The sequence below is a fragment of the Symsagittifera roscoffensis genome, chromosome 5 (assembly GCF_963678635.1).
Source record: "Symsagittifera roscoffensis chromosome 5, txSymRosc1.1, whole genome shotgun sequence".
In the NCBI taxonomy this organism is placed as follows: Eukaryota; Metazoa; Xenacoelomorpha; order Acoela; family Convolutidae; genus Symsagittifera; species Symsagittifera roscoffensis.
In genome coordinates, this window is record NC_087066.1 from 25,276,798 (window position 1) to 25,291,260 (window position 14,463).

Sequence of the window (14,463 nt, forward strand, 5' to 3'; positions counted from 1 at the left end):
GTTGAATTACAATGGATAATTTCTGCAGACGATTATTTATATATATAGGCCTTAGGTGAGTATATTTACCTATTTAAACCTGACTGGTGTTTTTAACTTGTGTAGGACACATCTTCACTTTGTGGCGACCTGGTAGGGTTTGGGTATGCTTGCTCGAAGAGGGTGAGTACCTCATTACCTTTCCTAGCCACAGAGTTTCTTAGTTTTAATATTGAGGGCAACAGCATAAATGAATGATTATACTTGAGAGTGACGATAAGTCAATTTTATGGGGTGCGTGGCCGTGCCACGTCCCAAAATTTTTTAATCAGCAAGAGCGAAAAGAAATTTTACGGAGAAAATGACATAAGTAGTCAGAAAAGAAATTTTATCTAGGACACTCCTCATAGAGCAAATTTTGTGAAAAAAGTTAAAAGGCGATGAAATGTAGTTTGATGCCATTTATGACACGCAGCGAGTTGAGGTGGAAACAAAATTGCTTGTTCTAATGCGATGTGTAAGTTGATTATAGAAAGCTGGATCACCACTTGAAGGTAACACAGGGTTATGCGTTCAATGGGGACATTGAAGGGGACTGTCCGAGGAGTACGTGCCATTCCGCCGGATTGACACCGCCGAACCCTCCGACGAGTAAGAAAAAGAGTATTGACAGTGTTAATAACAAATTAATCAGGAAAAGGAGAGTCGGAACATTCTAGAAGAAATTTTTCAAAAATTCGAATGACGGCGGAGTATTTCTGAGACATACAGAAAGTGGCCATATTTGGCGGAAAAAGTGAAGAAAATCAGAACAACCCAATTGACTAGTGAGAAACGGTCAAAAAAACGTAAGAAAAATAAGAAGTTTCTTATCGTGACGATCACGCACGATAACACGTATAGCGAGAGCCGATAAGAAGAAAGGAGGCTTCAGTGGGAGAGCCGGAAGGATCATTACCGTCCCGTGCCATGAAGTGGAAGAAATAACAACGTTATTTCTTGAAGAGCATGGAATCGGAGGTCCGGCACCCAGAGACTGTCATACGTTGAACTGTATTAAATTAACTTTTTAGCTACTCTTATGTCCTGAACATTTGAATTAACCACGATATTGTTTGTTAATTTAGAATATGAGTAGCTAGGAAGAGGAAAGGGTCAATTCAACTCTGGGTCAATATACAATGGATTTAGTATATATCAGTCACTAAAAACATATTCGTTTTGTGGCTAATTTGAATGCTAACATGTAAGTTGTTACAAAATTTTGTTGTTATAGCCAGAATTTTTCGATTCTGGAACTATAGCCTTAGTGTCAGCTCCCTACTTCTAAACTCATCGCGCGTGTTAATTGCCGGTCTCTATTTCCTAATGTGCAGCGCCTCTAATGTAAGTAACTTGATGCTGCTGGACGCCTGGTCGATTATTTTCCAATTAAACTCAGACTTACCACTCTCACTACCACACTGCCTTATATGCTGTCCAACTGGGGTATCCTCTTTTCGGTGTTCCTCAATCCTTGTGGTGAGATGTCGGACCGTCTGGCCAACATAGATGGATTTGAACCCACAACATTCAAGGCTGTACACCACTTTTGATTTCAGTTCACTAGAAAAGGAGGATTTTAGAGAGGGCATACAAGTTTTCAATTTCCTCGTCGTGAATATTATCAGCGCATTGGTGATATCGCGCACTTTTTTGCTAATGTCTGACTGTGATTCCCCCTATATTGGACCATCAAGATGGGTGGTGAATCACTGCTATAATCACAGGGCTTCTTTTTCTCAGCCATGTTCTTTTTGTTTTTGCCCTCGCTAATGATCTTTTCAGGGGCATGGGATGCAACCCGCGACGACCAACTTTCCGGATATTGGTTATCCAACCACTGCTCACGGTTGATTTTCATGGCTTTATCATATTCTTCCCATGTTGACGTACTGCGGAAAACCCGGTGAACAGTTCCTTCAATCACACTTCTCTTGTACTGAAGGGGGCGCAGCTTCTAAAATTTAGTATGGTACCTGTATCTGTTGTTTTTGATACCACCCACAGCTATTTTTCCTTCTTTTGTGAATACTAATTTGTAAATCCAAAAATGCCAAATTTCCGTTTGTGTTTGATGTCTCTTTTGTGAACTGTAAATTTGGATGTAGTAAGTTTGCAGCCCGTAGCACTTTTTCAGGATCACCCTTCACTGTTCTCACTATATCATCAACGTAACGGAGAAATAACTTAGCTTGTTGCCCTTACTTATTTTTCTCTCTTATTGCGATGCATTTTCTGCAGTACCAGACGGTTTCACTTATATTTCGATACTCATCATCTGATATATCACCGCATTTTACGTGATACCAGTTCAAACAGCATTCACATTCTACACCTTTTGACCTGTACGTGACTTCCTTATTGCACTCGGGACATATTCCGTGAAGATCTTTCTCGGGCAAAAACATTTCGGGAATATCCCTCGATAGTGCAGTTTTGTACTGCTTCAGCCAAAGATTTGCTAAAATAACGGCAAGAGTTGTTCCCATTGCCAAACCATCTTTCTGAACGTACCATGTTTCATTGCACTTGAAATGGACTTGACTAACTGCCATGTTCAACAGTCTCTTCATGGTTTTCCTAGCAATTGATGGTGGTATGTCTATCGCTTCTTTCAGTGGAACATTTGTGTACAAACTCTTCACATCTAGAGATATCAAGTTTTCATTGAGCTCAAGATTAGTGCTCTCTAAGATTTCTCTCGCATCTAGTGAGTTGGTTTCGATGTTTGCGCCCTCAATTTTCTCGAAAAATTTTGCAAGAGCCTTGTTCAAGTTGTAATAAGAGCTACCAGGCAAGGAGAGGACCGGTCTTAATGGGGTATTCACTTTATGCACTTTCGCCAATCCATAAAGCCTGGCGGGCAGCCCCCCCCCCCCCCAGTAGACCTCATCCTTGTGTAGAGACTCTCACTTTTTCATCTTTTTTCCTCATAGCCAACAACTCCTTATTGATGTCTCTTTCTATCTTCAAAACAATCGCATCACTTGTTCCTTTACTTTTGCTGAATTGATTTGAATCTAATGTATCTGACAACTTAATCTCGTAGCTGTCCTTTCTCATTGCACAAAAACCCACGCCTTTGTCATAAGGTACCGCAACTAATCCATTACTCTTCAGATACTTTCGGGCCTTCTCAACGCCTTTGTCACATGGTGTTTGTTTCACCCTTTTAGCATAGGCTTTTGCCACAGCTTCGATCTCACAAAGGGCCTCCCCGGGGACTTTACAATTTTTGAGATCCGATAGAATGATGTCAATGTCGGCGAGAAAGTGCTTCTCATTAAATTTATCCCTGACGGGATGCTTTGGCCCTAATGCCAACACTTGTTGTACCCAATTTTGAAGAAATTTGAAACCCGATTTTGAGATCCGATAGAAGGATGTCAATGTCGGCGATAAAGTGCGTCTCATTAAATTTATCCCTGACGGGATGCTTTGGCCCTAATGCCAACACTTGTTGTACCCAAAATGAAGAAAACTCTCAGAAATTTGTGACAAAATGTTGTAAAATGTTACATAATAGTTGTTACATAATTTCAGTGATATTTCTAAAGTTTTTATTGGTTGAATTTTTAAAAACTTGAAGTAATGATGTGTGTGACACTTTTTATGATCTTTGATCATTTTGTACAGATAGTTTAGAATTTTTAAAACCTGAAGATGCACAAAATGTGCGAAAAACGTTTGTTTGAATTTACAATTTTAACGCATTCTCAAACTAAAAACATAGTAAAATAGCATATTCGAGCCGTGTTTTTAATAGCAACCACGTAGTCTGGGGATCCGAAACCCAGCTATGTGGTTGTCTTTGCATGCAAACGAACGCTGATCAAAAGCTGATCAAAAGCAAAATGGTAACTCTTTACTTAGCCCTAAACAGACCAGAAAATCAACTGGCTAGATCGAGACGAAGAAAAACGTGTAGCATTTAGGTAACTGATGCCGGCCAGTCGTCAATAGGTGCTTTTTTTACGCTCCGTCACTGTGTAGTTTTTTTGCGAATGTTACAAGCAGTTTGACATCCAATCTAATGATATCGCTTCAAAAACAACTGAGTTGGGCAACAAAGACCTGCTATGACAAGAAAATATTTAATGTAAAAATTTAATTCAAATCGAATCGGAATTAATCAACTAGCGATATTTACAAAATTGTTTAAAATAAAAGATCCGACTTTATACAATAATGATCTGTTCTTTGGAGTGAGGAAAGTGTTCAAAACATAAGGAAAAGCTTGAATTATCTCAACAAATAAAAACTTCGTCGAGTCTGTCACTAGCTTCTGGTGTGCCCGGAACAGAAGCACTGTTACCAACCTGTACAGTCACAGAGATACGCTGCTTAAGGAAAAGTGTCGACTTAGGTTCTTGCGTAGCAGCCGATAGACGTTTACGAAGCGCGCGTACGAAACTACTGGGCACTTGATTCTTCATCAGATCTTAAGCTGGAATACAAGGTACTTCCGGTGTCCTTGTTTATCGATTGGAAAATAGTTTGCCATCAATGGAAAATCGAACATATATTACTACCGGCATACACAAAAATCGAGTACGTGAACAACCCAATTGACGTGAAAAAAAAGAACTAAAAAACTACACATTAAAGCAAGATTCAGCAGTCATTATATCGAAAATTTCAAAATGCAAATTGAAACATGAAACAGCAGCAGTTTAACTTACAAGACTATGAAATTTAAATTTAAGGAATCTTTTCTTGCTATTTTTTGTGAACATCCTTCTATGGCAACCTATGGAAAAACAACGTGGAAACAATTTAAATTTATTCCATGTTAAAATTCTAACCGTTATTTTCTAAATAAATATATAATGCAAAAAAGTTGTGTGACATACACTTGCTTAATAATATTAATTATCATTGTGCAATCAAAGTTCCATTTTTTTTATTACAGATGAGTAGTAATTTGGGTTACGATGATAGTTTCTGACATTGTGATTGTTTATTTGAAGAAAAAAAAACGTACAATATACAACAAACTTCGTCCTGGAGTATTGGTTTGCTCTCATAATCTGCTCAAGGCAGGAAATTAATGTAACCATTTTTTACATCTTGGTAATCATTTTCAGGTTGAGCTGTTGTTAAGATCAACAACCTAGTAAGTCCTTGTTCAATTGATGACAAGTTTCGCTAATTCTCTGTGTTTAAATGGTTTTTGCTAGTGTGGAATAGTACATTTAATAGCCATAATGAGCACTAAAAAGCCTTTGGATTTGGTTGTGTATGGTGCTACTGGGTTCACAGGAAAATTGGCTTGCGAATATTTGGCCGGCAAAAGTCCCGCTTTTTCGGACTCTTTCAAATGGGCGATTGCTGGAAGAGATGCAAAAAAGTTGGAAAATTTAAAGGAAACGCTGAGCTCTAGGTATTCTCATATGGAAAAATTGGGAATCGTTGTTGCTGATTCTTCGGACGCAGAAGCTCTGGATAAATTGACTTCGCAATGTAAAGCGTTAGTTAGCTTCGTTGGCCCTTATTCTAAATATGGAACAAAATTGATTGAAAGTTGCGTCAATAATTGTACACATTATGCCGATCTCACTGGAGAACTGTTTTGGGTTCTTCAGATGATGGAAAAACTAGACGAAAAGGCCAAAGCAAATCGGGTCAAATTGATACCTACGTGTGGCTTTGATTCGGTTCCAAGTGATTGGGGAACAATGAGTATTGCTAAAACATTCAAGGATAAATTGGGTGAAGACACTAAACATGTACGAGGTGTACTATGGGCAATCAAAGCAGGATTTTCCGGAGGATCTATTGCATCAGGACTGGAAGCGTCCTCTCCGGAGAATATAGGCAAGACAATATCAGTTATTAAAGATCCACAAGCTTTAAACCCGAAAGACCGAAAAAATGGACTAGATAGTCGCGATCCAAATGATGTTATATGGGATCCAGAGGTGAACCATTACTTAGCTCCATTTATTATGGCACCGATCAATTCTCGGATTGTTAGAAGGTCTAACGCGTTCAATGGTTATGGCCAAAACTTTGCGTATGACGAATTTGTAAAGTCAACATGGCTTAAAGGAAAGGCTATGTCATGGGGCTTAGTTTTTGCAAATTTATCAATATCTAACACTTGGATTAGACCAATAACCCAACGCTTAGTGCCCAAACCAGGCCAGGGTCCCAATGAAGACATTCAAAAGAATGGTTTCGCTAAATTGAAGTTCTTCGGAAGCAGCGCTGAATCTGGAAAGAAAGCAGTTTGCGATATGACAATTACAGGAGATCCAGGATATGTTGTAACCGCTAGAATGCTTGTTGAAGCGGGAATCGACATGGCACGCGAGTCAGAAGAAATGGGCGTTTTTGGATTCAGAACACCTTGCAGTGGGTTGAGTGAAAAGTATTTTGAGGCGATGCTGCAAAATGGTTTTCAAGTGAAAACCGATCTGGTTGACGAAAAAAATATTGAGGAATAATTATTCAAATTGGTAAAGCTTTCAACTGTCCTAATCTGTTTCATATCTTAGTTTATTGAATTGATAACTATAGCGGTTTGTAAATTTATAATTGCAGAATCAGTTGCTCTTTGCTATATTACTTAAAATGTTAGCACTACAAATATAGATACCAGTTGCTGTGCAGACAGCGAATTGTTTTGATCTGTCATTATAGCAAAAAAAACAGTAAACGAGAAAATTTAAAGTTTGTTTCATGCTATGAATATATCAGCCGCAATTTTTTTCCCGTGTGTTAGAAAAGTGTACCCAATTGCCCCTAGCTCAAAATTGTCGCTTACTTTAATCGTTTAATATAGCCTTGAATGTGAACAGCTTCATTTAAAAAGTCAACGAAGTCGTAAAAAAATGTTGAACCGAACTGAAGACTAACAGTTTTCAAGACGCTCACGTTGCTTATTTCAGTTTTTTTTTTGAGAACTTGAGTTTTTCTCGATAATTCTTTTTTGTTGGCCTTGTCCTGCCATGCGGTTTTTCACTCAACTTTAAGTGTTTTAATGGCCTGCTACTATTCCTGTTTTTTTTTATTAGCCACCGGTTCTGCTCAGTGCAGGACCAACCGTGGGGGAGATAGATGTCATCCATTTCGCCGCAGCCGGTCCCACCTTGAAGAGGCGGATGACCCTGGGACCTTTCCAATCGTGACCGAAGTGGGATTCGAACGCATGACCCTCGTGTTGACAAACGTGTGCCTAACCCACTCGGTCACAGCTTTTCGCTACTATTCCTCGATTCTGTTTTCAACATGATGTGCTGTTAAACAGAAAATTTGAAAGGATGAAAAAGTGTTTTTTCCTTGTATAAAACTTTCCTGGACTTTTACATGAACATGAATCTGTTCTTTTGCGGTTTACATGGCTAGTGTCAACTTTTTTGAGCCGTGAAGTCAATTATCAGAGCTTTTTTTGGCTTAATAGCTTTTTGACTAATATTGTCTTTTTTCTTTCCATCTTTACTGTTTTTTTTTTTAAATTAAGAGTCGATGAATGTAGTTCAGACTCTTATAAAGGTCGTGATGCAATTAGCTGTATATGACTTTTTGAGTGCAATTCACGTTTTTTTGCTAAAAGGATGGCAAATTTCGCTCTCCAATCACGAAAAAGGAATTGGCGCGAAAAAACGTGATCAGTTTTTAGTTTCGAAAATGGAATTTATTTATTTTTAGATTTCCCAGCGAAATAAAAACTTTAGCTAACTCCCATTTTTCTCAAAATGAGTTATTTTTGATCAAAAACGTGCCAACCATAAATTGTTGCTCAAATTCAAAGAGCTTCTTCAGCTTCGAAATTCGAAAGCTTCAAAGAAGTTGGAAAGTTTTTTAAAAACACTAAGTTTTTCTGTTTTTTTTTCATTGACTCTTTTCCAACTATCTGTTGGCTATGTTTTACTCTTCCAGCGTGTTTTTATACGATCAGCTACTTTTTCTCATTGACTCTTTTCCAACTATCTGTTGGCTATGTTTCACTCTTCCAGCGTGTTTTTATACGATCAGCTACTTTTTCTCAATTTGCAATTCGCCTTTAGAAAATAATTGAACAGGAGTTGTGAAAACAAGAAACATTAATGTGATTATCATAAACTGAATAAAAAATGATAGCATTCTCATATTTTTGCTTGTACTTTGGAAATTTGGTTTATTTTTTCCGCTGGTTAACTTTTGAATAATGCTGTTCATTTTAGCAGACATGAGTGTTTTTCAACGAGACAGATAACTTACTCAGAATGGGATAAGATAACTTACGTTTAACTTTTTTTATAAAGTTTAATATTTGGGCCCTTGCTGACCTTTTTTGGGTACCGTAAATATGAATGAAAAACACTCGTATGTTTACCCTTGCAATTATCAAGGGTAATGAAATCGCAAAACAGGACTTTGTTCACAGGATCCCCAATTTTAGGATCTCCAGTTGTAGCCAAGTTTACATCGCAGTTCTGTGTCTAGAGATGCAGAAGTAATACTGTGTCTACAGCTGAAAAAAAAAATTAGATATAAATGATTTTTTTTGTCGGCTTTATTGATTTATTCCCTAATTTTGTCGGCTCACTTGCCGGTTTTTTCATTTCCTTTTAAATAGTTTTTTTAAATGTCAATGAACCTAATGAAGACCCCTATCAAATGATGCTGTGATGCTCTATGTCTCACTTTCTTTTGATTTCAAATTGATTTGCTAAAAGGAACACAATTTACGCTCTGTAAAAGAAGTAGAAGAAATGACGAAAAAACGTGAATGATTTTAGGCTCGAAAGGTGATTTCACATTAAAAGTTTCCGGCGAATTAAAAACATACCTATCAATACATTAACTGGTCTATTTTGTTTATTGAAAACGCGTTGATTGCGCTTGAATTTAGCAATCTTTACCAAAACGTAATAGAATTTTTTAGGGTTAACATCCAGTTTGATAAAATCCTCTGAATCATTCGAGGCAACAGCTTTTCTGTGCTGATGGACTGTCTTCAGATATTTTGTGAGCTTGTCTGCCTTGTACATTTCCGTTTATTTGATTTTATTTTTCTGAAAGTAATCTTTCTCCAACTTTTCCGGCTCGAATGGTTACGGCTGAGTTTTAACCTGTTTGGTTGCCTCATAACTTGTTAAAAATCCTTTGTGCTCCGGCGCTCAAATGAATTTTTTTTTTCAATTGTTTTCTGGCGGAATATTTTTTCAGCTCAATGGTCGTCTATCTAAGTATTGTCTGCTTAGTTACCTCTTGATAAATTTCGTTTTAATACTTTTTTTAACAGAGGCAATTGTGTATCTCAGCATCTTTCTGCAAAATGAACTGCATGATACAAACATTTAAAAAATAATGGCTTTAAAATAAATTTTATAATGGCTTTAATCCTTCTTTTTTAATCCCGTTTAGTTGAGTTAAAAGACTGTTCAAACAGTTTTTGTTTATTTTAAATTTTTTTTGGATTCAATTTCGAAGAGCGTAAATATTATTTTTTATTTTAATGGCTTTTTGGTTTTTATAACTAACACTGTTAGAAGATGAGAATATTTGCAGAGAGTTTCTGTTGGAAATTGTTTAGATTTTGGAATGCATGGTTTTCTTTTTAAATGTTTTGCTCAGTGGGTAATTAATTTTAAGCAATTTTGTGTCATAATTTTCTCCAGCAGAGATTTTCTGTTGGAATTTTTGATTGTTGAAAATTATTTAGATTTTGCAATGCATGGTTTTCTTTTTTACTTTTTTGCTCAGTGGGTAATTAATTTTAAGCAATTTTGTGTCATAATCCGGTTTGAGCACAGCAATTTGTTTTGATATCACCAATTTTTCCGAAAATTGAAAACATCAAATTGCATGGTTTTATTTGTTTTTTGACTGGTGAGTGTCTAACGAGATTCAAAAGTGGTTAAATTCTGGCAAAATTTGTTTTGAAAAACATGAGTTTTCTTGTTTTAATATACGGGAGTATTTGATCTATTTTTGTCTTTTTATCTATATCTTGTGACTAGCTCTCTTGCCTCTTTGCATATCAATTTGTATTGAATATGATTGAATGATTGAAGTAATTGGGTCTTCGGTTTGGGTCGAAATTTTAATTTTCAATTTTGTTCTTTCATTTGGATCTTAGTTGAGAATACGCGATGGATAGTCTTTTGATGCATTCAAACGATCCTGATGGACTTGCAGTTTGTTTGATTTCAAAATTTTGAACAAAGTTTCTTGGAAATTCAAGTTTTTGAGTGAAATTCGTCAATTTATATTTATTACACATACTTCAATTTTTTCTAAACCAAGTGACAAATAAAAAGGTTCTTTTGATCGCATTTTTGAGGAAATAGTTTTATTTGTGGTTTAGTTTTGCTGCTTAAGTTTTATTACACTTGCTAGAGCAAGTGTCTTGTAATCGGGAACTAGACTATTTTTTCCCGTAAAGAACTTCTCTTACAAATCTTACTTGCATTTTTATTTAACCTTAACAAGTTCCAGGTTTTTTCACTTTTCAGCCTATAGGTAATGTGGTTGCCTTTGCACCATAAGGTCCGCGGTTCGAGTCCCGGCCGGACTTTGTTTTTTGTCAATATGTATGAAACTTGCTCCCGAAAAACAATTGATTGGTCGGACTTTTCGTTTGTCTGCTCAAGTTTTGCCGGCTTATTTGCCACATCACGGATTATTTTATGTGCTGTGAGAAATTTTAATTAGAGATGCAAATGTTGTTCTTTGTAGTTTCTGGGCGGAATTTTTTTTAAACAAAATATATAGTTTTTTTGCTGATATAATGTTCAAATGATTTGCTTGGCATGTTTTCCTTTTTATCGAGACATACCAAAATTTCGGCAAACCTAGTTCTTTTATCAACATTTTCCATTTTTTAAATGTTTGTGTTGTTCAACCTTTGTTTTTTAAATTTTTGTGTTGTATCGCAAGTGATCCGAATTTCCGCTGCGCTTCTGTAGATTTTTATCTGATTTGTTGGTGGCAAGTGTTTCAAGATTGTCAAGCGGCCATGGCACAGACATTGGACTTGTGACTATTAAGCGGGTGGTTTGATTCCGGTACATAGCAGATTTTTCTGTTAATTTTGGTTTCTTTCTTTTTTTTTAGCCTTTTAAAGCTGTATTGCCCTTTTCTGGATTGTTTATAATTTATATAAACAATTTATAAATAATTTATACGATATTTAATTTATACTATATTTAACCGATGATTTCTTCAATAGATTTAATTTCGATTTCTTATGAGTCCAAATTTTTGAAATTTGACAATCAACTTTGTAAAGCAAGTGATGCGAAACTTCGCTTTGTCTCTGTGTCAAGTTTTTCGGCCTAAATAGTTTAGGCTGATTATTCATAGGATTTTGTATCGTTAAGAAAGACAAAATTTGATTATTATTTCATAAATAATTCCGGTTGGTATTGGTGTAAAAGTTAAAACGGCACTTTTTTGTTTTGGGCTCAGTAAGCAGTGTCGATCCACTTATTTTCGGCTTAGTTACCGCTCGGTAGATACTAAAAGCTTTTTAAATGCTGGTAGCTGCGTTTCTCGGCATTCGAAATTGGATCGCGTTGTATCGCAAGTGGTGCGACTGAAGCCGTGCTTTGCCTGTGTTACAATTGCTTCTTCGTAGCTGTATTAAATTAGCCCATAGACAGTTTTAAATCGTTTTATTGATTAGAAATCGTGTTGTTCCCCCTGAATACTCAATTTTTTGAAAAGATTTGCGGTGACCGTTCATAGGTTGTGTCGGTAGCTTTTATATAAAATCGCAAAATATCTTGTGACTTTTTTCGCTGAAAATTCTAAATGGTTTTTTGGTTTATCGGGTGTCAGCTTTTTTCTGTCAACTTATTTATCGAAAATGATTTTTTCTCTCACTTTCCGGTGGTATTTTTCAAGATTGATCTGACTTTTCAAGTAGTTTTTACGCTTGCAATTAGCAAGCGTCATCAAATCGGAGCAATGACTTGTTCAACAGAATCAATGCATAATTTGATAGCTTGATAAATTATCAGTCCAATTTCATTGTCTTAGTTCGCGGCGTAGACCTAACTTCGATGCTTGGAACGACAACCGGTTCTTAAGACTTCTGAGTTTTTATCATTTTGTGCGATTTACAAATGGTTTCATGGCTTGTATTCTGAGAATTTTAATGCATTGCACTCAAGTTTAAAACCTCGGTTAGAGTCAGACAAGTCTTTGCGGATAATTTTTTCCACTATTTTTTATAAATATTTTTGCTTGCTGCGCTTCACTCAGTAATTTCTCAGCTGATTGTTTTTAATTTTTCGTAGTCGTCTTTTAGTCTTCTTATTTTTTTTGTCAGTCTCGTGCATATTGGGCTCAACGTATTGGACTTAATGCAAAAAAATCTCTTAAGTGACTTTTAGCGTTATAATCGAATGTCTATTTGTACGTCATAAACTCAGATTGCAATAAAAGATTGAATTTTTCTACCTTTTCAGATGGAAGTGGCGGTGATCATTTAGATTTGATGAGAAGTAATGCCTTTATAAATTGTGAGGGAATTATGGTATTGGTAGAGCTTATGCTCTCTTGAACATAATAACTACCGTGTGTGCGATACCAATGGACGCCGATGAAGCAAATTTTCCCGAAACAGAACAACAGGAAAATGAGTCGAACTCAAAAGCAGCAATAACAGACTGGGACAAAATAGACGAGGATGAAGACGAAGAAGAATCTGGAGGCCAATCGAAACGATATGAGAAGGTCCAATTCTTGGGCGAAGGTCAATATGCCACAGTTTGGAAAGCAAAAGATGTGCAGAACAATAACCGGATTGTAGCAGTTAAAAAGATAAACCAGGGAACGAAAGATGAAATTAGAGACGGCATCAATCGAACTGCAATCAGAGAGATTAAGTTCATGAGAGAGTTGAATCACGAGAATATTCTAGGGCTGTTGGACGTCTATGGAGGAAAGTATAATATGAATTTGGTTTTTGAGTTCATGGAAACTGATCTAGAACATATCATTCGAGAACAGGATATCATAATCACATTTCCCAATATCAAGCGATATCTCATCATGATTCTCCATGGGTTGGAGTATTTGCACACAAGATGGCTGCTGCATCGTGATCTGAAGCCCAACAACCTGCTGATTGACCCCAATGGGGTTCTGAAGTTGGCTGATTTTGGACTGGCGAGGTTCTTCGGCAGTCCCTCGAAGCAGCTGACGTCAGAAGTAGTGACTCGTTGGTATCGGTGAGTGAAAAGCTGCTGTAATTTTGAATTAAACCGTACCAGGAAGGAATTTTGCTTCCAGATGGTTAATTGTTACACTAGTGAGAGCAAGTGTCTTGTAATCGGGAATTCGACTTTTTTCCCCGTAAATATCTTTTCTGATAAAGTTGTAAGAAATTGAACTTGCCTTATTAATGAACCTAAACAACTTCCAGGCTCGTTCCCCCTTGGGGTGTGAGTACCGGCCGATTCTTGTTTTTTTTTCAGTTTGTATCAAATTGAATTTTCGGACTTTAGTTTGCCTGCTTATGTTTTGTCGGCTTAGTTGCCATATCACGGATTTTTCTTGCGCTCTAAGCAATTTTCATTTGTAAGCCTTAATTTAAGACGTAATGACCTTTAATAATATCTATGAGCGATAACATGTCTATTTTCTGGCGTTTTGTAAATACCTTGAAACTAAAAACAATGAAGATAATAATAACCGTATATTTCAATTTCAGTGCTCCTGAGTTGTTATGGGGAGCAAAGCAGTACGGAACAGGGGTAGACATGTGGGCTGTCGGCTGCATCCTAGCTGAACTGGTCATGCGAGACCCCATCTTCCCAGGAGACTCCGACTTGGACCAACTCAGCAAAATATTCTCCCTCATGGGAACTCCTACTCAGGAGTCATGGCCCAATCATGACAAACTGAGGACATACATGCAATTCAAATTCATTCCAAAGACACCTCTGTGTAATTGGCATCGTTTCGATTCAGCGCCTGAAGATTTGCTAGAAGTGGCGGAAAAGATGCTAGCGCTGGATCCGCTGCAACGAGTGGCCACAAAACAAGCTTTAAACATGTCCTTTTTCAGTAATGATCCTCCGCCTACAGCTTGTCGTAAACTTCCTAAAAAGCCGACAGTGGGACAAAAGAGGAAAAAGTTCATTGAAGAGCATAGTTCTGTGGCCAAAAAGCTCCTTTTCAATTAGAATGGAAACACACAGCTTTGATGTGATTGAAATTTTGTTGATATTGTTTGAACTGAAGTTAATTGTTTGTAAATGATGCTACAAATTGAAAGAGCTTTTTAGATGAGAAATTTGTTTCCAGGATTCAATAGAAAAAAAATATTTACCTTTATCACATATAAGCAAGGGTGAATTTAGATTACGCTTGGAGAATGTTGGCGTTTCACTTTTGAACGCCAAAAAGTCCTTACTATGGTACTTTTATTACCCAAAACGGCCTTCTCTTGCAAAAAATGCATTAGGAGCGGGAAAATTTCAGCGAAATATTTTATTTATG

At 36.8% G+C, this 14,463-nt stretch overlaps 5 protein-coding genes across 6 annotated transcripts in view; 4 read left to right on the top strand and 1 right to left on the bottom strand.

Annotated features, from left to right (window-relative positions):
• Positions 1–14,463, bottom strand: part of LOC134846998 (sec1 family domain-containing protein 1-like) — a 541,294-nt gene that overhangs the window by 462,110 nt on the left and 64,721 nt on the right. The gene's annotated exons all lie outside the window — the stretch shown is intronic.
• Positions 1–14,463, top strand: part of LOC134847000 (IST1 homolog) — a 541,764-nt gene that overhangs the window by 367,153 nt on the left and 160,148 nt on the right. The window lies entirely within an intron of this gene.
• LOC134847002 (NAD-dependent protein lipoamidase sirtuin-4, mitochondrial-like) overlaps positions 1–14,463 on the top strand; it is a 500,142-nt gene that overhangs the window by 367,153 nt on the left and 118,526 nt on the right. The gene's annotated exons all lie outside the window — the stretch shown is intronic.
• Positions 5,229–6,470, top strand: LOC134846665 (putative trans-acting enoyl reductase Rv2449c). Its single transcript, XM_063864050.1, has one exon. The coding sequence runs from the start codon at positions 5,229–5,231 to the stop codon at positions 6,468–6,470; it is 1,242 nt and encodes a 413-aa protein (XP_063720120.1).
• Positions 12,430–14,223, top strand: LOC134845707 (cyclin-dependent kinase 7-like). Its single transcript, XM_063862759.1, has 2 exons — positions 12,430–13,190; positions 13,673–14,223. The coding sequence occupies exons 1-2, from the start codon at positions 12,550–12,552 to the stop codon at positions 14,145–14,147; spliced, it is 1,116 nt and encodes a 371-aa protein (XP_063718829.1). The 5' UTR covers positions 12,430–12,549; the 3' UTR covers positions 14,148–14,223.